Genomic DNA, 24,038 nt, shown 5'->3' on the forward strand with positions numbered 1-24,038 from the left:
CCAGTGTGGGGCCTGCAGGAGGCAGCCGATCAATGATTCTCTCTCTTCATTGATGTTTCTCTCTCTCCCTCACCCTGCCTCTCTGAAATCAATAAAAATATATTTGGAAAAAAATATTTAAATTTATTGGGGTGACATTGGTTAATAAAATTACATAGGTTTCAAGTGTACAATTCTATAATACATCACTGTGTGCCCACTACCCAAGGTCAAGCCATCTTCCATCACCATATATTTGACCCCCTTTACCCTTTACTACCTCCACAACCCTTTCCCTCTGGTAATCACCATATTATTGTCTGTGCCTATAAATTTTTGTTTGTTTGTCTCATTTGTTCATTTGTGCTTTCAGTGTTATATTCCGCATATGAAATCACAGTTCTTCACTTTTTTTGGACTTATTTCGCTTAGCATGCTATATTCTTAAGAACCATCCATGTTGTCACAAATGGCAGTATTTCATCTTTTCTTATGACTGAGTAGTATTCCATTATATATATAGAACACGTCTTTATCCAATTGTCTATCAAAATGTCCAGAACTTTTTAAAATTCGATTGGTTGATTTTAGAGAGAGAGGAATTGGAAAGAGAGATTTGTTGTTTCACTTAATTATGCATTCCTTGATTGATTCTTGTATGTGCTCTGATCAGGGATTGAACCTGCAACCTTGGTGAATTGGGATGATGCTCTAATCAACTGAGCAACCCAGCCAGAGCTGTCCAGACTGTTGTTGTTTTTTTAATCTTTTTACTTATTTATTTAATATATATTTTTATTGATTTCCGAGGAAGGGAGAGGGAGAGAGATAGAAACATCAATGATGAGAGAGTATCATTGATCAGCTGCCTCCTGCACGCTTCCCACTGGGGATCAAGCCCGCAACCCAGGCATGTGCCCTTGACCAGAATTGAACCCAGGACCCTTCAGTCTGTAGGCTGAAGCTCTATCCACTGAGCCAAACCAACTAGGACCATAACTTTTTTTTATCTTGTAAAGCTAAAACTCTATACCCATTAAATAACACTCCCCTCCCCGCTCCCCACAGATCTGGCAACCACCATTCTACTTCCTGTCTCTATGATTTTGACCACTCTATATATCTCATATACGTGGAATCACACTGTATGTGACTGGCTTATTTCACTTAGCATAATGTTCTCAAGGTTCATCCGTGTTGTAGAATGTGTCAGAATTTTCTTCCTTTTAAAGACTGAATATAAAATAAAAATCAAATCAAATCAGTGTTAAGGCTGAATAATATTTCATTGTATGGAGATATCACATTTTACTTATCCATGCATCCATTGGTAGGCACATTTAGCTATTGCTAACATGAGCATGCTCTTTGAGACTCTGCTTTCAATTCTTTTGAATATATACCCAGAAGTGGAATTGCTGGGTCATATAATAGCTATATTTTTAAGAATATACATATTTTCTTATTGATTTCAGAGAAGAAGGGAGAGAATGAGATAAAAACATCAATGAGAATGTCAATCCGCTGCCTTCTGCACGCCCACACTGGGGATTGAGCCTACAACCCGGGCATGTGCCCTGACCAGGAATTGAACTGTGACCTCCTGGTTCATAGGTCAATGCTCAACCACTGAGCCTCGCTGGCCAGGCTGATAGCTCCATTTTTACCTTTTTGAGGTATCACCATACTGTTTTTCACAGCAGCTGCACCATTTTATGTTGCCACCAACAGTGCCAGGGTTCCATTTCTCCACATCCTCTCCAACACTTATTTTCTGTTTGTTGTTGCTGTTGTTTTAGTTGCCATCCTTATGAAGGTGAGGTGGTATCTCATCAAAATATTGATTTGCATTTCCCCCAATGATCATTGACGTTGAACATCTTTTCATATGCTATTGGCCATTTGTACAACTTTGTTGGGAAATGTCCATTGAAGTCCTTGGCCTACTTTTTTTCAAATAGTTTACATTCATTATTATTTTGTATTAGTTTCAGGAAAACAGCATAGTAGTTAGACAATCACATCCTATATAATAAAAGCATAATATGCAAATCGACCGAATGGCAGATGAAGGGTGCAACAACTAGTCACTATGACATGCACTGACCACTAGGGAGCAGATGCTCAATGCAGAAGCTGCCCCTTGGTGGTAGTGCACTCCCACAGGGGGAGCGCCCCTCAGCCAGAAGCCGGGCTCATGGCTGGTGAGTGCAGCAGCAATGGTGGGAGCCTCTCCAACCTCCGTGGAGCAGCAAGCAGGCGGGCAGTAAGGAGTGAGGGGTCCTGGACTGCCAGAGGGTGCAGGCCAGGCTGAGGGACCCCCCGCTCCCCAGTTTATGAATTTTGTGGACCGGGCCTCTAGTACTTTACAAAAAAGTGTTCTCCCAATGTTTCCAGTACCCAACTGGCACCATACATAGTTATTACAATATCATTGACTCTATTCCCTATTCAGGCCATTCTGGGCTGAACATTGGATCCTACTTGTTCTTTCCTGTCCACTCTCTGGATAAGGAGACTGTCAATGACCCAGAACAGGATAGAGGCACAAAAGGGAGGGCGCTTGTGTCCCTACATGATCACATGGATGGCCACCAAACTGGCAACACTGATAGTAGGGAAGGGCCCTATGCTGATTTCATAGCCCCATGACAATTTTGAACAACCAACTTGTACTTCTTAATCTCACCTTTTTCTCCCAATCCTTTACCCCCCACCCCTTCCTCTCTGGTAACCTTCAGTCTGTCCTCTGCATCTATGAGTCTTGTTTCTTTGCCCATTTTTAATTGGGCTGTTAGAGGAGTTTGGGTTTTATTACAAATGATGTAGGGAATCATTGGAGAATGTTAAGCAGGGAAGTAATGTGACCTAATTTGGGTTTGTTTTGTTTTATTATTTGGTCACTTGGACTGTTGGGTGAAGAGTGTTTTGAAGGAGAAGCGATTATAGATGGAGAGACTAGAGGCAGGCTGTAAATGGAAAAAGAACAGGACCTAGAAGGCGGACACAGATGGAGAGAAAGGCTTGTTTGGATTCTTTGGAAAACACGGCAGCATGAACAGGACACTAGTAGCATCAGAGACCCACCAGCTGCTCATCCCACCCATTCCTCCTCCGGGATGCGGAGCTGGGTACATTCCCAGGCTCCCTTGAGACTAGAGTTGTGGTCATTTGACCAAGTTCTAGCCAAAAGTAGTGGCCCTTCAAAAGTCCAGGCCATTCTGGGATGAATATTGGATCCTACTTGTTCTTTCCTGTCCACTCTCTGGATGAGGAGATTGTCAATGACCCAGAACAGGATAGAGGCACATAAGGGAGGGAGCCTGGGACCCTACATGATCACATGGACGGCCACCAGACTGGCAACACTGATAGTAGGGAAGGGCACATAGCCGGTTTGGCACAGTGGATGGAGCATCAGCCTGCGGTCTGAAGGGGCCGGGTTCAATTCCAGTCAAGGGCATATGCCCAGGTTGCAGCCTCAGTCCCCAGTAGGGGGTGTGCAAGAGGCAGCCAGTCAATGATTCTCTCTCATCATTGATGTTTCTATCGCTCTCTCCCTCTCTGAAATCAATAAAAATATATTTTAAAAAAGTAGAGCCACAGTTTAATCATTATTCACCTTACTAACAATAGATAAGTTTTCTTACAGACCCTGGGAAGCGAGAGGATGAAACAAGGATAAGATGTCTTGATGGGCCCATTACTCAGAAAAGAAATACATTTTGAGAACAGATCAAGGACAAGATGTGCTTTGATTTGGTCGCTGTGCCCGGACCCTGACGTTTGCCTCAGGAATGCTAACCATCCTCCAGTCCCAGGAGCAGGCTGAGCTGTTTGTAACAACATCATAGATTAGCCACCTTGTTATCGGACTTTGAGCTCCTGAAGGCTGGGCTGCAGGCCCTACGCTCTCCGTTCCATGTTACACATGCAGCTCAAAGCTACATGTAGTTATCTTCTCCCTCATTCGCATATAATCAGCCAACTGATGAGAGGGGTCAGAGCAGAATTTCCAGGGTGACCAACTGCTCTCCCCATACTGCCAGCAATATTGATTTATTTTTTCATTTTCTTGCCAGCAGTATTGAAATAAACACTCATAAATGATTCAACTCTGTCTCCTGCTTAATTTGGCTGAAGTAGTGACAGGCAGCCTCGGAACCATTGTGTCCGGTTTCAACACTGCTCTGAACTGTGGCATGAATGAGAAACACACTGTTACTCTGTTGAGCCACTACAACTGTGGGCCCATCTGTCTGAGGAGCTAGTTAACTTGAGACACTGGCGACATAATTTTTTTGTCTGGTATATATTACAGCTGTAAAACTGAGGAAGCAGCTCTTTGTTATTCATATGGAATGGTCTCCAAGATAGCTTTAAATGAAAAAAAGCAAAGTACAGGGGAATGTGTATAACCTGTTTTATGTGTAAAAAAATAGGTGGGAAAAATAATGTGAACATAATTCCTTGTTCATGCACAACAGTGGAGGGATAAAAGAAACCAGTCATACTGGTTACTTCCATACAGGGGAACTGAGGGCCCGGGGAGGGGTAGGAGACCTATCAATATGTACCTGCTGAATTATGAATGATGTGAATGTGTTTCCTAACTTAAGATTTTGGTTTTAATTAGGAAATGAAAAGGCGTATGCCAGAGACGGGGGCATGTTCAGATATTGGTGGAAGGAGCCAGTACAAACAAAAATCCCCAAAGTACAGGGCGATAGAGGATGGAGGAAAGCCCTGAAGACCAGGGGAGAGGTAAGCACAGGACAGGGACCTGCCAAGCGCGGGAAGAAGGTGCCTTAGGACAGGAAGGGAGGAGGCTGGAGGTGTGCAACCCCGAGTGAGTGTGTAAATGCGAACAGGGAGGGAGGGTGAAAGGGTTCTTCTCAAGCAGCGTTTAGTTCGAAGGTGAAGTCACCGAATGAGAATGAGGAGTGGCAGACTTAACTTGTAGGGGAGAATAAGGGATCACATGGACAAGGGAACAAGGGAATGGAAGCCTTTCAGGCAGCAGTGTGGGCCAGGCCAAGACAGGAGCCATGTATTTAGAATCAGAGCCCTCACAGCACCAGAACCTCCCTCCCCACCCCTCCCCCGCCTCCCTCTCCCCCATCTTTCTCTCTGCTCAGTGGGGCTGATCCAGCGGAGCTTCTTCATGCTCCTTAGTGGTTCCAGGGTCTCTGCTGGGAGGCGTCATCAGACATGATCTGTCGCTCCTTCCGGGACAGCAGGGTTTCTCTGGCCTTCTCAGACCCTGGCAGGATGAAAGGGGGATCTCACCTCTGGAAATCAACCCTGTGGCTCCTGTGAAGCCAAGAGAACTCACCCTGACTGGCAGAATCAAATAAACTCAGCCCTTGAAGAAAATCACTCAGAAAGACAAATGCCAGATGATTTCAGTAATGTGGAATCTAGAAAATGAAATTAACAAGCACAACAGAAACAGACTCATAGATACATTTTTGACAGTTGCCAGAGGGGAGGGGTTTCAGGGGATGGGTGAAAAAGGTGAAGGGATTAAGAAGTTTAAATTTAAGCCCTAACCGGTTTGGATCAGTGGATAGAATGTCGGCCTGCAGACTGAAGGGTCTCAGGTTTGATTCCGGTCAAGAGCATGTACCTTGGTTGTGGGCACGTCCCCAGTAGGGGGTGTGCAAGAGGCAGCTGGTCGATGTTTCTTTTTCTTTTCTTTTTTTTAAAATATATTTTATTGATTTTTTACAGAGAGGAAGGGAGAGAAATAGAGAGTTAGAAATATCGATGAGAGAGAAACATTGATTAGCTGCCTCCTGCACATCTCCCACTGGGGATGTGCCCACAACCCAGGTACATGCCCTTGACTGGAATTGAACCCGGGACCTTTCAGTCCGCAGGCCGACGCTCTATCCACTGAGCCAAAATGGTTTCGGCAATGTTTCTAACTCTATCCCTCTCCCTTCCTCTCTGTAAAAAATCAATACAATGTATGTTTTAAAAAGTTTAAATTTAAAAAATAATAAATAGTATAAATTGGTAGCTACAGAATAGTCAGAGATTGAAAGTATAGCACAGGGTCCCGGTCGGTGTGGCTCGGTTGGAGTGTTATCCCATACACTGAAAGGTGGTGGGTTCAATCTCCGGTCTGAGCGTGTGTGGGAGGCAATCAATTGATATTTCTTTCTCTCTCTCCTTTCCTTTCTCTAAATATTAATTTTTAAAAAATCTTTGAAGTACAGCATAGGGAATGTAGCCAATAATATTGTAATAAATACGTATGGTTTCAGATGGATATTAGATTTATTAGGGTGATTACTGTGAGTTATATAAATGTCTAATCACTGGGGGGTACACCTGAAACTAAAATAATGTTGTAATCAACTATAATTGAAAAATAAAAACATTTATTTTAGAGAGAAAGAGAAAAACATTGACCTGTTGCTTTACCCATCCATGCATTCACTGGCTGACTCCTGCATGTGCCCGAACCCAGACCAAACCCTGCAACCCTGGTGCATCAGGATGACACTCCAACCAACTGAGCTACCAGGCCAGGGCTAAAAAATTATTATTTTTTAAATATATCTTATTGATTTTTTACAGAGAGGAAGGGAGAGGGATAGAGAGCCAGAAACATCGATGAGAGAGAAACATCAATCAGCTGCCTCCTGCACACTCCCTACTGGGGATGTGCCTGCAAGCAAGGTACATGCCCTTGACCAGAATCAACCTGGGACCCTTCAGTCTGCAGACCGACGCTCTATCCACTGAGCCAAACCGGTTAGGGCTACAAAATTATTTTTTATGAAGCAGTTTTGAGTTTACTGATGTGTTTTTTTAAAATTAAATTTCTAGAGAGGGACAAAGGGAGGGATAGAAACATCGATGTGAGAGACACAAATCAATTGGTTGCTTCCTGTATATGCCCTGATTGGGAATCAAACTGGCAACCTTCCAGTGCACAGACAACACTCCAAACAATTAAGCCATACTGGCCAGAGATTAAAAAAAATTAAAACCTCGGTTCCCGAACATCTCTCATCTTGAACAATACGGTTCTTGACCAAGTTGTTCACAGAAAAAATGTCTCAGTTGTAGACCAAAACTTCAGTTTTTGACCTGACAACCCTTTCATGCTGATACCTCAGCATGACAAAAAGCATCTATCAGGCAGCAAACAAAGGAGAGAATGCTTTTGTTTAGCACAATTTAAAACATAGACTATCAAGAATGCAAATGTTGCTAATGGGTGTGAAAGTGATCCCAAAACAACAATCACAGGTAATTGAATAGGTAGAAAAACTGTTGTTGATTGGATAAAGGAAAAGCAGTTAGCTGGCGATAGCATTCCTAAGGTTAAGGTAGAGATATATGAAAAATTCATTTAAGACTAGTTGAGGTTGTTTCCATAAATTTAAGAAAAGCATTTATTTATAGATTAAACAGTGCACTATACATGTACTGTATATAAGAAAGGTTTGGCTCAGTGGATAGAGCGTAGGCCTGTGGACTGAAGGGTCTGGTTTGATTCCAGTCAAGGGCACGTACCTCAGTTGCAGGCTCTATCCCTGGCCCTTGTTGGGGGCTTGTATGGGAGGCAACCAATCAATGTCTCTCTCTCTCTCCCCCTCTTCCACTCTCTCTAAAAATCAATGGGAAAAATATCCTCAGGTGAGGAATAACAAAACAACAACAAAACATCCAGGGAATCATTTGGGAATCTGGAACAATTAATTCAATTTACATTATTCCTAGTGGGAAAAAAATGATTTGATTTTAGAACAAATCACTTCTCGAACAGCCTTCTGGGAAGAATTAAGTTCAAGAAATGAGGTTCCACTGTATACTCCGCCATATAAAATAATGCATAGAAAACTAAAAGAAAACATGCCTAAATATTTGTAGGGCTTACCTCTGGTTGATGAGATTGTAGGGATTTCCCTTTATTTCCTTATATTCTCTAAATGTAAATAATATACATACATACATACATACATACATAATGTATATATATGACTGCTATAATTAAACTAATTGCTTAAGTAGTTTCTGCAGCAATGAGCAGTCAAGTCCCAATTGCAGTTATGGGCCTTCTTCCTGGAAAAATGCTCATAAGCTCTTACACACATCAACATCCATTCTGCATCCCTTCAGGCCCCAATGCAAGGGCATGTCCATCCCTGCCTGTAGGAAGCAGAATGACTCCTGGACCAGTCACAACCGACTGTAAGCTGACCAATAATATTGAAATTTTAGAAATGCGCAAATCCAAAATGGAAGCATCAATTAAGAAGCCCATTGGCTATACCACACCAGCTTGGTCCGTAGAAGGGGGTTAGTCTGGCCTGAGCCCCATGATTGCAGCCGCAGGTCTGTGGTCTTTGGGTATAGGAATGCTCTAGGCATCTGAACATTCATTCTCTCCAGCTGACACTCTGGTTCACATCCTTGCCTCATGAATGCCTTTAGGAAAATATGTGGCTACTTTTAGGGCAGAGGTTTATATAATTGTATAATTCTAAGGACCAGAAAGGCAAAGCATAGGAGAAATAAACTGCCAGGGTATAATCAAACTTTATTTTATGTTATAAGGTACAAACAAATGATGCCAGAGATTGTGCTTTAAGTTGACATTAGAAAAATGTAATTTGGAAATAGAAATAATTATTCAGAGTTTTTTAATTTGTTACTCCTCAGATTTGAAATCTAAAATGGGATGTTACTCACTAATGCCCATCAGTCAATGTCAGGTTGGGGACCTCTCGTAGCAATATGCAGGAGCAAACTCATCTCTGAATCCTTTAACTGGGAGCAATAGTATTATTTTGTGTCATAACAGAAAATAGTTGCTCACAAATATATGTACTTCCAAACATGGACAGAATCTTTGCACAATGATTTTTATATTTAGGGTAACTGTTCCCAAGATATTTGAAGAATTCTGGGATTCCAACATCATCATATTTAGTTTTCAATATAGTGTTGTGCTGCAATTCAATAACCTCCATTTGTAGCTCTTCATTCACATTATTAATATTAATTGAGAAAGGTGAGCTGAACAGTATAAGTTCGTTTTCATAAAGTTTGAAATCAGAGAACCTTTTTTGAAATTCAGTCTTCAACTCTTTAATTTTGGGAATGTAGTTCAGTCCATCACTTTCATTCTCAGAAACTAGTCTCAGCGTCGGGAAGTGGGCCAGATTGTTTCTTGCCAAATGAGTTTCCCAAAGACACAATTTTGCTAGGAAAGAGCGAACTGCATGGTACATTTGTGTAACCATTTGCGAATGCCCTTGCAGAGCAACATCCAACATGTTTACATAAGTCATAATGTCAACCAAAAAGGCTAGGTCTTTGACCCAATCTTTGTTACGAAGCTGAGGCACAGATTTTCCTTTAGAAGACATGAAAATGTCAATTTCTTCCAACAGTTCAAAAAACTGCCTTAGCACCATTCCACGGCTCAGCCACTTCAGTTCCATGTAGGTCAGGTGTCCATACTGTGTGTCTAACTCACTGAACAAAGCACTAAACTTCCTGTGGGTCGAGCCATGGGAATGCAGCCACGTTATGGTGTAAATTACTATGTCCATGACATGATCCATTTGTAACTTTTTAGCACAAAGGGATTCTTGGAGAAAGAGGCCATGCACAGATTTAAGTTCTGTGTCTTTGCAAAGCCCTGACACTTTAGACTTAAGTTTTGTAACAAGTTGCTTCACACCAACCGTTGCAGAATTACCATCTGTGCTAACACTTACTAATTTTGACCAGTCTACATCAAATTTTCTAAGACTTTTCTCAACACATAAAAATAAGTCATTTCCCGATGTTGTGCCCGTCAGGGGTACCATGTCCAAAAGTTCCTCAGTCACATCAAAAGTTTCATCAACACCGCGAATAAATACAGCTAACTGGGGGGCGTTATTTATATAAGTGCTTTCATGAGCTGCAATAGAGAAAGCCACAAATGACTTAACTTTTTCTTGCAAGGTGTTCTGTAAGTTGTCAGTCACATTGGCAACATGCTGCTCAGCAATATTACCAGTGAGATTTATGTTGGCAAACACTTGTCTCTGTTCAGGGCACAAAATTTCTGCAGCACTCAGTAGACATTCCTTTATAAACGCACCATCTGTAAGGGGTTTTGATGCCCGGGCAATTTTCTCACGTAACACGTAACTACATTTCATTGCAGCATCAGTTATTTTATTCACATTCAAAAGCAAATCATGTTCAAGTTTCAACCTTTTTTTCAGTTCATTGAGTTTTTTATCACGCATCTTTTCTGTATATCCAACAAGGTTCCTACTGTGGTTTGTTTCATAATGGCATCTTAGGTTATATTCTTTCGACACAGACAGACTCTCTTTGCATATTAAACACATAGGAACATTCTTTACCTCCACAAAGAAATAAGCTCTCTCCCATTTTTCTTGAAATGTGTGGCTTTCTTGTTCTATCTTTTGTTTTCCTATTTTTTGAAAGAGATAAATGCATAAGAAATGTTAAAATGTCATCTTTACTAATAGGGAAGAAAGTACTACTTTGGAAGAAAAAGTATTAACTATTTTTTCAAAGTGTAAGTGTGCTTGTTCACTTGTTCGGAGTTAGGGAGAACTTAGAGCAGGGGTCCTCAAACTTTTTAAAATATATTTTATTGATTTTTTACAGAGAGGAGGGGAGAGGGATAGAGAGTTAGAAACATTTATGAGAGAGAAACATCGATCAGCTGCCTCCTGCACACTCCCTACTGGGGATGTGCCTGCAACTAAGGCACATGCGCTTGACCAGAATCGAACCTGGGACCCTTCAGTCCGCAGGCTGATGCTCTATCCACTGAGCCAAACCGGTTAGGGCAGTCCTCAAACTTTTTAAACAGGGGGCCAGTTCACTGTCCCTCAGACTGTTGGAGGGCCAGACTATAGTTTAAAAAAAAAACTATGAACAAATTCCTATGCACACTGCACATATCTTATTTTGAAGTAAAAAAACAAATACAATATTTGTATTTGCATGTGGCCCGTGGGCGTAGTTTGAGGACCCCTGACTTAGAGAATGGTGGAGGCTGCACAAACATCAAATGCCACCATTAAGAGAAAACGGCCGCTTCTCTCCAGGTGGCTGCAGACAGGTAGGACCTCAGGCATGTAGGGCTCCAGCCACAGGGTGGCCAGATTTCCTGATGTAGCAAAAGAAGCTGGGAATACAAATTTTTATGTAAAATGTCTTGATTTAAAAAAAAAAAACATTCATAAAAAATTGTATTGCTTTTTCCTATAAACACTGTATGCCGAAACCGGTTTGGTTCAGTGGATAGAGCGTCAGCCTGCGGACTGAGAGGTCCTGGGTTCGATTCCAGTCAAGGGCATGTACCTGGGTTGCAGGCACTTCCCCAGTGGGGGATGTGCAGGAGGCAGCTGATCGATGTTTCTCTCTCATCAATGTTTCTAGCTCTCTCTCTCCCTTCCTCTCTGTAAGAAATCAATAAAATATATTAAAAAAAAAAGAAAACAAAACACTGTATAAACCCCCATGCTTACCCATCAGATTAGGGGCACTGGCTTGGGGTTTCTGATTTAAACCTGACAACAACTCTTCTTTTTTTTTTTTTAACAACTCTTCTTAAAAATAATTAAATGTCTGAAGAGAACTAAATATCGAATTCTAAAACCACAAGTTTAAGAGGTTGTTCAAACAGAAGCCTAAGGGTACCCAAAAAGGGAAACCAAACTGATGTATCTCAAAGTCCCCATTTCTCTTTAATATGTTTTTATTGAATTTTTAAAAAGGAATGGAGAGGGGGAGAGAGAGAGAGAGAGAGAGAAAAACATAGATTGGCTGCCTCTTACATGACCGCAACTGGAGATTGAGCCAGAAACCCAGGCATGTGCCCTGACGGGGAATCGAACTGGGGACCTCTCAGTGCATTTGATGATGCTCAACCAAAAGAGCCACACCGGCCAGGGCTCAAAGTGCCATTTCTTTTCCAGACAAGGTTACAGTTAACTAGGAAAATGCTCATTAGCTTGATATAATTATGAGGATGACTTACATGTTTTTGATACAGGGAGAAAATTGTATTTAAAAGTCCCAAGTGCCCCTAACCTAACTGACATCCCTCGTAAGTCTCCATCTACAGAGCTTTAGCATGCTTACCTCTCCAACTTCTGCTCTTCCTGGCCCTCTCTTCTTGGCCTTGATTTTTCTCTCCAACATGCTCCAGAACTATGGCAAGCCCTCCAATTTCTGTCCCTTGCTTCTCTTCCAAGGTTCTCTCTGCATCAGCTTGTGACTTGAAGTCAATATAGGCAATTCTGCAGTTGTGGGGATGGGGTGGGGAGAGAGAACTGTTAGCATTTAGTATTTGTATTTATCTGTCTTTTTAATCGGTAATGCATATACAAGATTCAAAATGCAAAAAGATAGATACCATGAAGTCTTCCTGCCACTCAATTTCTATCCTTAGATAATAAACTGTACATATAAAAGCAAATATACACATACTCTATTTTTTTATTATATATATATTTTATTGATTTCAGAGAGGAAGGGAGAGGGAGAGACAGAAATATCAATGATGAGAATCACTGATTGGCTGCCTCCTGCACACCCCCTACTGGGGGTCAAGCCTGAAACCCAGGACTGGGAATTGAACCGTGACCACCTGGTTCATAAGTTGACACTCAACCACTGAGCCACACCAGCAGGGCCACATACTCTATTTAATTCACCCATGTAAAGTATGCAATGGTTTCTAGCATATTTACAGAATTATACAGTCATCACCATAATCTAATTTTAGAACATTTTCATCATCCCCAAAAGTATCCCTCAGCAGTCATTCTTCGTTCCCCGCCCCCCTCCCACCCCCTTCATTCCCTTCCCCCAGCTGCAGGCAACCACTACAATGTTTTCCATAGATTTGCCTATTTTGGACATTTCATATCAATAGGATTATACAAATATGCAATCTTTTGTGTCTGGCTTCTTTCACTTAGCCTAATGTTTTTGAGTTTCATCCATGTTGTCATAGCATGTGTCAGTATTTCATCCCTTTTTATGACTGAATAATATTCCACTGTATGAAAGTACCACATTTTGTTTATCTGTTCATCAGCTGTTGTACATTCTGGGTTATTTACACTTTTTAGCTAGTATAAATAAATCTGATACAAACATTCATAGAAATGTGTAGTTACAACTTTTTATTTCTTTTGGGTAGATACCTAATAGGATTGCCAAACCATATGGCAACTGTATGTTTAACATTTTGAGACACTGCAAAACTGTTTTCCAAAACAACTACTCTATTTTGCATTCCCACCAGCAATGTTTGAGGACTCCAATTTCTCCACCTCCCTCCTTGCCCAAACTTGTTACTGTCTGCCTTTTTCATCATAGGCATTCTAATGGGTTGAAGTGGTATCACATCATGGTTTTGATTTGCGTTTCCTTAATGACTAATGTTGAACATCTTTTCATGTGCTTATTGGCCATTTGTATATCTTATTTGGAGAAATGTCCATTCAAATCCTTTTTAATTGGGTTTTTCTTTTTTTTTAAATTTATTTTACAGAAAGGAAGGGAGAGGGATAGTTAGAAACTTTAATGAGAGAAAAAAATCAATCAGCTGCCTCCTGCACGCCCCCTACTGGGGATCAAGCCTGCAACCAAGGTACATGCCCTTGACCAGAATAGAACGCGGGACCCTTCAGTCCGCAGGCCGATGCTCTATCCACTGAGCCAAACTGGCTAGGGCAATTGGGTTGTCTTTTATTTGAGTTGTATGAGTTCTTTATATGTTCTGAATACAAGTTCCCTATCAGATACATGATTTGCAATATTTTCTCCCAGTGTGTGGTTTCTTTTGACTTTTTGGATAGTGTCCTTTGAAGTACAAATGTTTTTAATTTTGATAAAGCCTAACATCTCAATCTTCTGTTTTATTGTCTGTGCAATAATATCTTTACCTAGTATCACAAAGATTTACTCTTGTGGTTTTTTTCCCCTAAGTTTTAACTCTTACCTTTAGATATTAAATCCATTTTGAATTACTTTTGTTTATGATGTGTCCCCCATTATTTTCTTTCTTTCTTTCTTTCTTTCTTTCTTTCTTTCTTTCTTTCTTTCTTTCTCTCTTTCTTTCTCCCATTATGGTTTTTTTATTGATTTTTAGAGAGATAGGAAGGGAAAGAGAGAGATAGAAACATCGATGAGAGAGAAACACTGATCAGCTGCCTCCTGCACACCCCCTACTGGGGATTGAGCCTGCAACCTGGGCATGTGCCCTGACTGGGAATTGAGCCGACAATCTCCTTCCTGGTGCATAGAAAACATTCAACCAACTGAGCCACACCAGCCAGGGCAGTAAGAATATTCTTGAAGAGAATGCACCACACTCATTTCTGACTTGGGCACTATGCTTTATTTCATATGGTCATGGATTTCTGGGCTTCTCTCAGCTCCCCTTTGTAATAAAACTTAAATGATTCTAAACATTTAAGTATATCTAACTACAATTTAATTAAAGTTAGAGAATTAATATAGCTTTGGGCAGGAATTTCTGCTTTGTTGTTGCTGACCACAAGCATGCAGAGTGCCCGCCAATCTCCTCACAGAAAAGACTGCGAACAATTTGGGATTTGCTTTCAGACTTGTTTTCTAAATCTGCAGGATTCTTTTCTAGTGATTATGTTCATCAGAATATACTGGCATAAATTGTTTTAGAGTACACCTACACCAACAAATTCAGCTCAAATGTGTCTGGAAACCTGATAATCAATTTTCACCTCACTGAAAATCCCTTCAAAGTACATTCTATTCCATCCATTCTAACTTCACCATATTCACCCTCTTACCCTATCAAAGCTTGGACACATGGTGATAATTTTCATTAACTGCTCATAACATAATTATTTTTCTTTAATCCTCACCCAACGATATTTTTCCCTTTGATCTTCAGAGAGAGAATGGAAGGGAGAAAGAAGGGGGAGAGAAAGAGAAACATTGATGAGAGAGAGAGACACATCAACTAGCTGCCTCCCACATGCACCCTCACCTGGGATCAAACCTGCAACCCAGGTACAAGTCCACGACTGGGAATCAAACCTGCGACTATCCATCCGAGGACCAACACTCTAACCACCGAGGCAAACTGGCCAGGGTTCACAATATAATTCTAACAGACCAAGTTAATGTTCTGTTTTGGTACCTGCCCAGGCAAGTCACAAAGTGTGTTATTTTACTGGAGCTAGCCCTGAAGAGAGAGGAATGAAGATAATCTATGGCTGAATTCTTCCAATCTTCAATCTTGTATTTGGTTGAACAAGTCTCCATTTTTCTACCAGGGTCTGGCTGTGCATTATATGCCTTCTAATAGCAAGGCTACTTAACTACTCTTTCATTCTCTAAAATCAGGCATCAATGATTTGGGAGAATGGAATGAAATTGTCACGTTTGGATCCAGTAGATATGTATTCTTTTCAGTACGAAACATACCTTTTACTTATCCCATCATTGCTCAGAAATCTGATTTGAAAAGCATCCTCAAACACTTCCTTTAGTTCATGCTCAGTGACCTTGCTAGGCAAGTTCTTGATCAAAAGTGTTTTGGCATTTCGATCTACATAAATAGAAAAGAATATTTTTAGTCTGCATTTAGATCTCATAGGCATCAAAAGTTCTCTCAGAGAGAAAGAAAAATATTTCACAAGAGTTGAAGAGAGGAAACAACAATGCATACTCCTTCAAATATTTGAACTAAACAAATATTTGAACACATAGGTTGGGTGAGGGCCTAAGCTTCATGCAGGCTGTGAAAATATAGGAATGTGGTCTTGTGGGGGAAAAACCAGTATATAAACAATCCCATAATTACAAATTGTGCTAAGTGCCAGGAAGGAAAAGTAAAAGGGGAGATGAGAACATTTAGTGGAGAAGACATAGCCTCGTCTGGGGTAAAGGAAAGGTTTCTGGATCTGAGGAAGTGACCTTTAAGCTGGATGGGTTGCAGGTAGCCAGGGCATGAGTCTTGCAGTGAACATGTGACAGAGAAGATAAGGTAGAAAATGACAGAGAGTAAGGTAAAGAACTGTGACAGAGAAGGTGGGCCAGGTAGCTAGAGCACAGGGAATGAGAGAAGGTGGATCAAGTTGGTGATGTGGAGGCAGGTGACCTGTTGGTAACCGAGGAGCACGGAATAAGACAGAAGATGATATTCCTGCCTGTCGCAGTCCTTTAGGTATCTATAAACAAATTCCCTTATTTGCATACCTTTTTTTGTTTCCTTTCCCTTTGGTTTCTTCAGTTTAATTTCATACCCAAGGACCTTTGTCTCACTGAGTTCCAGGGCTTTTTCCTGATCGTCAACAGATTTAAAATTCACATAACCAAATCTCCTACAGAGAGGAAGAAGAAAGGAAAACACACACACACACACACACACACACGTTAAATTAAGAGGCACAAGCCTTCTGGTTGGCTCATCACACTGGTTGTGAGAGTGGAAATTAGTATCAAGTACAAAGCAGTTGCCAAATTTACAATTTCAAACCAAAGCTCCACCAACTGGCAATATCAGTGCCAGGGAGTCCCCAGAAAATAGTGGTTCTCACCGGCGAGTTTGGCAATATCTGGGGACATTTTCAGCTGTTACAACTGGGGCAGTGCTTCTATTCTCTTGTGGGTAGAATGCAGAGAAGCTGCTAAATAGCCTACAAGGAACTTGACAGCCCATCACACAAAGGTGAACCATGCCAAGGTTGAGAAGCCCTGTTCTAGAGCAAGGACTGGTTTTCTGTTTAATAACTGACCAGAGTTAACCAAAAGCTATAGAAAATGAAGCTTAAAATGACAAGTTTTTGAACTTTTATTTTTAATAAGCAGCCATCTGCATTTGTTGACTGGAACAAAAATACTATTCCTAATGTGGAACTGTTAACAAACTCAAGGGCTGTTACGGTAAGAATTTTTTCTTAATACAAAAGGAATCCTTATTTACTGCAAATGCAACAATATTCCAAAATATAGCTAACAAACACTAGAAGAGCCAGGGACAGGCTCTGGAGCCAGAGTGCTGGGCTCAAGTCCTGGCTCTGCCCCTTTCTCGCTGTGATACTGGGCATGCAGCATAACTTCTCTGTGCCTTAGTCACCTCTTCTATGAAATGGGGATAATAGCAATAATCACCACTGAGGACTGTCTTATGGAGTCAGTGAGTTATAGAAATAAGAAACTAAGAGCAACACCTTGAACAGTGAGCACCCAGCAAATGGTTACTAGTATGATTACCTTTGTTTCTACCTGAGAAATTCTGAGTTGTACAGAACATGCTTACACCTAAGACATTTGCTTTTGATGAGAAAGAAGTGAGAAAAGATGAAATTCAACTCAGCAAAACAGCAGAACTATATTTACCACCAAAGTTGGGGGTTTTGTGATTAAATTTGTGGCTTAGCTGAAATAATTCTAGGCAAATAACATTGCTCACAGTTGGGAAATCATGAAAATACGTTTTTGTAAAGACTTGGAAGATCTTGGGATTATTTTAATGCTTTGGTTGGGAAAATTGGGTAGCAAAGTTTAATCTCGTAGGTTTAATAAACAAGCCACTGAAGGGTTTTAAATACTCATTCTGACTGCAAGAGACTGAGGTAAAATCCCACCAAAGGGCGAAGAGCAAGTAATAGAAGGATGTGACAAAATGGAAGTCTAGTAACCCACAGTGAAACAGAAAGCGACTGGGACTCCTAAATTCTCCAAGGATAGTATGCACTGGGCTGATAAACTCTTAACAACATTCTTAATTTACCGGTATTTACCTGGACGAGCTGACTCTGACACCAACAACTGTGAGTTCATTTTTAGCAAAAAATTCCCTGAGACCAGTTTTTAGTTCAGCAGCAGTTTTGTTGAAATTCAGGTTTCCAACAAACAGTTTGAAAGTTACAGGTGGTTCAGCTGCCATACAAAAAGGTAAAACAACAACAACACAAGTCAAATAAGCAGTTCAGAAAAGTATGATGCTAAAAGAAAATTCATCAAAGACTGGCGTATTATAACACCAGGCTGCAATTAAAATCCTTGCTCATCATTTAAGATTAGGTTTTCACCAAGATAAAATTCTCTATGTGTCCCTTATATTTTAAAACACAGGAAAGAGCCCTGGCCGGTGTTCTCAGTGGTTAGAGCATCAGCTTGCACACCTGAAGGTTTCAGATTTGGTTCCCAAAGGCACGTACCTGGGTTGCAGGTTCGATCGCCAACCCTGGTCTCGGCTTGTGCGGGAGGCAATTAATCAGTGTGTCTCTCTCACATTGATGTTTCTCTCTCTCTCTCTCTCCCCCTTCCTCCCTCCCTTCCACTCTCTCTAAAAAGCAATGGAAAAATATCCTTGGGTGAAAATTAACAAAACAAAACAAAAAAACACAACAAAGGAGTTACCTTCTAATTTCTGTTTTTTGGTTTCAGGGGAAGCCTTCTGTTTGGCCATTTTCTTCTTCTGTTTATCAGGTGTTTTTTTAATAGGATCTGTGGGCAAAAGTCAAAATATGTATTTTTACTGATCTGTCTGTGCCACTAGTAAGTAAACTGGAAGTTCTTACATTCTCCACAAATATCATACCTATGTTATGTCTATTCTTCACAAGACACATGGATTAGGTCTGGTCAAAATACTTTTAAAAGCATTTATAAATTAATTAGAAAGTTCTTCAAGTTCATAACAGAAATCCAACAGTCCCTGCCCAAGGACTTCCCTTACAACTAGAAATCGTTGAGACTGGCCACCATTTAACATAGCCAATTTGGGTCATTCCGACCCTCCTCCTCTTCCTCATAGCCTTTGTCATCACAGTGGTTGTCCTGCTCGTCCTCCTCGACCCCCACAGGAAAGGCTTTTCTCCCTCTGGACCATGGAGAATTCACAGCTTCTTTTTCAGAATCTAAATGAAAACCCACCCAATCAATTCCTGACACATATTCAAATACCTCCTTTAAATAAAACTCATACCGCCCTGGCCGTTTGGCTCAGTGGATAGAGCATTGGCCTGTGGACTGAAAGGTCCCAGGTTCGATTACAGTCAAGTGCATGTACCTTACCCTTACTCCTACTGCGGGCACATCCCCAGTAGGAGGTGTGCAGGAGGCAGCTGATTGATGTTTCTCTCTCATTGATGTTTCTAACTCTCTATCCCTCTCCCTTCCTCTCTGTAAAAAATCAATAAAATATATTTTAAAAAATAAAACTCATACCAATACACTTTAGAATCTAACTCAATTACCTTCATCTTCATCCTCCTCTTCGTCATCCTCCTCTTCGTCTTCATTTTCTGTGCTCTTGGCCTTCACAAGAACAGCTTTTACAGGAGCTTTCTTGCCTTTGGCTGGTGTAATCTCCATAGGTTCTTCTTCAGAGTCTGAAAGAGAAGCTACCTAGTCAAAAACTCAAGAGAATTATCCTCAAACCAACATTAGTTCCAGATAAATCTAAAGGGAAAAAAAATACATAATACAATACTGTGCTTAGTAGTTATAGCAAGAATTAACAGATTACTTGGAAGCAAAACCCTCTATTATGAAAACTACTCATAGAATGTGCTGTGTTAAACATTTTCTCAGGGGCAGGCAATCATTCATGGCTATCACCCTAGTATACATCCAGCATGGAAAATCCCTGGGAGGATTTTTATCTAATCCCCATGGTGTCATGGAGGAGTATGTCTGCATGTTGCCCACCCACTCCACAATCTCACCCTAATGTACCTTGCAAACAAGAGAAGAGCCCAAGAACTACCAATAGAACGCCTTACCATCTTCTTCATCATCATCATCCAAGAAAGGGGCAGCAGCAGTAGCTTTCATCACGGCTGGCTCAAATTCAACCTCATCCTCCTCTTCACTGTTGCCATCATCTTCCTCATCACTATCTTCCTTCTTGGCATTCTTGGCATTCCCTGCTCCCTTGTCTGGGGTGGCTGCTTCCTTCTTACCAGGGGTTGCTATGGCTTTGGCTGGTGTAACTGCTGCCTTTTTGCCAGGAGCCAGCATAGCTGTTGCCTCTTTGCCAGGGGTGACAACTGTTTTCTTGCCTGCTGTGGCAACTGCAATCTTTTCTGTTGGGGAAACCATCGCCTTCTTTCCTGGAGTTGTGGTAGCCTTTTTGCCTTTTTTCTGAGGAATGATAACCTCAAGATTAAATAAAAACAAACATGAGTCGCTCAGCCGCGTGGCTCAGTTGTTGAGCATCAACCTACAAACCAGGAGGTCATGGTTTGATTCCAGGTCAGGACATATGCCCGGGCTGTGGGCTCAATCCCCAGTGGGAGGCATGCAGGAGGAAGCCGATCAATGATTCTGTCTCATCATTGATGTTTCTATGTCTCTCTCCCTCTCCCTTCCTCTCCGAAATCAATAAAAATATATGTAAAAACAAACAAACGTAAGTCTATTTTCAAACTCAAAAAGGGAGTATTGGTCCCTCATAAATGAGCGCTAAATTCTGGCACTGCCTTCTAGTTCAAGACCACATGCATTAGATATATGCTAGCATGTTAAACTATAGCGTCATGTTACATGTCCTTCTCTATACCTGTGCAGTCACGGTCCTCATTTTCAGGTAAAATGTGTAATTATAATGAACCCTTCAAATACCTCTGGACCCACACCTGTTAATTTCTACACCTCATACTCTAATCAATTCAGCTTTTTAAAAAAATATATTTTATTGATTTTTTACAGAGGAAGGGAGAGAGATAGTTAGAAACATCGATGAGAGAGAAACATCGATCAGCTGCCTCCTGCACACTCCCTAGTGGAAATGTGCCTGCAACCAAGGTACATGCCCTTGACTGGAATCGAACCTGGGACCTTTCAGTCCACAGGCCGACGCTCTATCCACTGAGCCAAACCAGTTATGGCATCACTTCAGCTTTGAAGCAGCACACCTTAAATGCACTCTGAAAATAGACTGTCTAGATCCCATCTGCTACTGTGTGCCTCTAGTTCTTTAAAATATATTTTTATTGATTTCAGAGAAGGAGAGAGAGAGAGAGACAGAGAATCATTGATCAGCTGACTCCTGCACGCCCCCTACTGGGGATCAAACCCACAATCCCGGCATGTGTCCTTGACCAGAATCGAAGTCTGCAAGCCGATGCTCTATCCACTAAGCCAAACCAGTTAGGGCTAGGAGAGATTTTTTTAAGCCTCACCTTTTTTCTCTTCTGACAATGATAACCAATGTTACATGGTATTTTAAGGATTATGAATTAATTTCTGTAACTAAGAGCTCTGTTAAGTGTTATTAAATCATTTGGGGAGGTGGTATAAAGTTCACTGAAAGCTCAGTATTAGGACCAGAGATAAAATGAGTATCAAATAGGCTGGACAGTCCTTGCAAAATTAATACAAATTAGAGTGGGCAGTTAACTTGATAAAAACGTTATCTATATTCAAGTCACACTCAAAGCTACCTCTTGTTGACCACCAGTTTTATCAAGTTATATGTGAAAATAAGACTTGTAGTTGTCTTTACAGTAAGCAACAGTAGCCAGGAGTACCAAAGTGTCATCGTCAGTACAAAGGGAGCTGGCGTTCCTCACCCCACAACATTATAACACAGTGACTAGTGTTACAAAACTTGTACAGAGAACAGAGACCTGCCCAGTTGTGTGGCTCAGTGGTTGTGTCGACCTATGAACCAAGAGGTCACAATTCAATCCCCAGTCAGGGCACCTGCCCCAATTGTGGACTTGATCCCCAGTAGGGGGAGTAAGGGAGACAGCCAATCAATGATTCTCTGTCATCACTGATGTTTCTATCTCTGTCTCTCTCCTTTCCTCTCTGAAATCAATAAAAATATCTATCTTTTTAAAAAAAGAACAGAGACCTGTTTGGCAGCTAGAAAAGGAATCTGGTAAGGCTAAACCCAGACCTGAATACAATGCCCAGCACCACCACATACAAGACAGCTAGCTGTCCAGGCTGTTTCCTCATCTAGCATGTGGGGCTAGCAAGTTGAAACTGGAAAAATGATTTAATACATCATCACACTAAGCCCTGTGGAGGGCACATGAGGAGGCGGCTCCAGATCTTTTCTCTCAAGCTCATCCAAATACTTACCTTTATGGTATTTTGACAGGTCAATGAAGAGCTTGTGAAACACTCAACCATTACAACAGGGCATCTATGAAGGAATACAATCTTACCTTCGCCAGTATTTTCACACATACAACACGACTGTACATGACTCTGCATTAAATTGTACATAATTACCTCTCCTCCACTGCTTTCATCTTCTTCATCTGACACTTCCTCATCTTCACTATCTTCTTCTACCTCCTTTGGAGGAGAAGCCATTTTCTTGGGGTCACCTTGATTTTTACCAGACTACAACAGACACGGTCATTAGCACATTACACCTCCCACATTTCAGGCCACTCACATTTTGCCTGCAGTCATCTCCCTTTCTCAGAATCCACTTTTCATTCTGTTAAATATTACAAATAAGGTAAACCAATCTTAGGTAAAAAGACAATTTTAGCCCTTGCTGGTTTGGCTCAGTGGCTAGAACATTGGCCTGCGGATTGAGGGGTCCCCGGGTTCGATTCCAGTCAAGGGCAGTACCTCAGTTGCAGGGCTTGGGTCCTGGGTGGGGCTCATGCAGGAGGCAACCAATGGGTGTTTCTCTCACATCGATATTGCTGTCTGTCTTTCCCTCTCTTTAAAAATTAATGGAGCCCTGGCTTGTTTGGCTAAGTGGATGAGTGTAGGCCTGTGGACTGAAGGGTCCCAGGTTCAATTCCGGTCAGGGGCACATGCCCGGGCTGCGGGCTCCGTCCCCAGTGGGGGGCGTGCAGGAGGCAGCCAGTCGGTGATTCTCTCTCATCATTGATGTTTCTATCTCTCTCCCTTTCTCTTCCTCTCTGAAATCAATAAAAAAAATATTAAAAAAAGAAAGGTTATTCCTTTAAAAAAATAATTAAAATTAATGGAAAAATATCCTCGGGCGAGGATTAAAAATAAAATAAACAATTTCAAACACACGATCTCCCTCCTCCTATTGCCTTCATTTAGCATACCTGTTTTATTTATTTATTTTAAAATATATTTTATTGATTTTTTTACAGACAGGAAGGGAGAGGGATAGGGAGTTAGAAACATCAATGAGAGCGACACACCGATCAGCTGCCTCCTGCACACCCCCTACTGGGGATGTGCCGGCAACCATGGTACATGCCCCTGACCAGAACTGAACCTGGGACCTTTCAGTCCGCAGGCCGACGCTCTAGCCACTGAGCCAAACCGGTCAGGGCTAGCACACCTGTTTTAAAAATGATACTTCCAGCCCCAGCCGGTTTGGCCTGCAGACTGAATGGTCCTGGACTGGATTCCGGGTCAGGGCACGTGCCTGGGTTACAGGCTCGATCCCCAGTGGGGACGTGCAGGAAGCAGCTGATCCATGATTCTCTCTCATCAATGATGTTTCTCTCTCTCCCTCTCCCTTCCTCTGAAATCAATAAAATAAAAAAAAATAAAAAACTTTAAAAAGCCTTCGGTAATTTGTGGCACCTTATCCCACCCCTCTCCTCTGAATTTAAATTAGGGCAACTTTAAAGATCACCTCTTAAGCTAACTAGATTTAAAAAATGAAGCAACCCGGCTGCTCGCCACCTCGAGGAACGACCTGTGAGGCCCGGCCCACGTGGCGGGCCACCCAAGGCACGTGCCCAGCTCCCGCCTGTCCCAGGAGTTTGGCCTCATCTCTCCACCCCAAGGCCCAGCGCCCCCTCCCCACGCTCAGTCCCGAAGGCTCTCCCGCTGCATCAACCACCCGCAACACCCGCCGCTGCTCTTCACCTCGCCACCAAGAACCCCAAACCGCAAGACCTCCGCGCTAATCACACGAGACTTCCCGCGGCAGGACGCCCTAGAATGCGCCCGGGACGGCGCGCACACCCTCCTCCTCGCGGCGCCCTGCGCGCGTTCCTCAGAAAACGGGCCTGGACGTTCGTGCTTACGGAGGGAGGCCCCTTATCTTTGTGGGTTACACGGTGGGTGTGTGTCGGGTGAGG

The 24,038-nt window shown here is 41.8% G+C and overlaps 1 protein-coding gene across 1 annotated transcript; it reads right to left on the reverse strand.

Moving 5' to 3' along the window:
* Positions 1-5,113: 5,113 nt before the first annotated feature.
* LOC308522552 (nucleolin-like) lies at positions 5,114-22,897 on the reverse strand (the record flags this gene model as incomplete). Its single annotated transcript, XM_081096009.1, has 10 exons — positions 22,240-22,897; positions 19,776-20,151; positions 19,248-19,382; positions 18,409-18,495; positions 17,787-17,925; positions 16,240-16,364; positions 15,466-15,589; positions 12,124-12,281; positions 10,368-10,438; positions 5,114-5,242 (listed from the first exon to the last, which is right to left on the reverse strand). The coding sequence occupies exons 1-10, from the start codon at positions 22,321-22,323 to the stop codon at positions 5,114-5,116; spliced, it is 1,428 nt and encodes a 475-aa protein (XP_080952135.1). The 5' UTR covers positions 22,324-22,897.
* Positions 22,898-24,038: the final 1,141 nt, after the last annotated feature.

This window comes from Myotis nattereri (assembly GCF_964212035.1).
Source record: "Myotis nattereri genome assembly, chromosome: 7".
Lineage (NCBI taxonomy): Eukaryota > Metazoa > Chordata > Mammalia > Chiroptera > Vespertilionidae > Myotis > Myotis nattereri.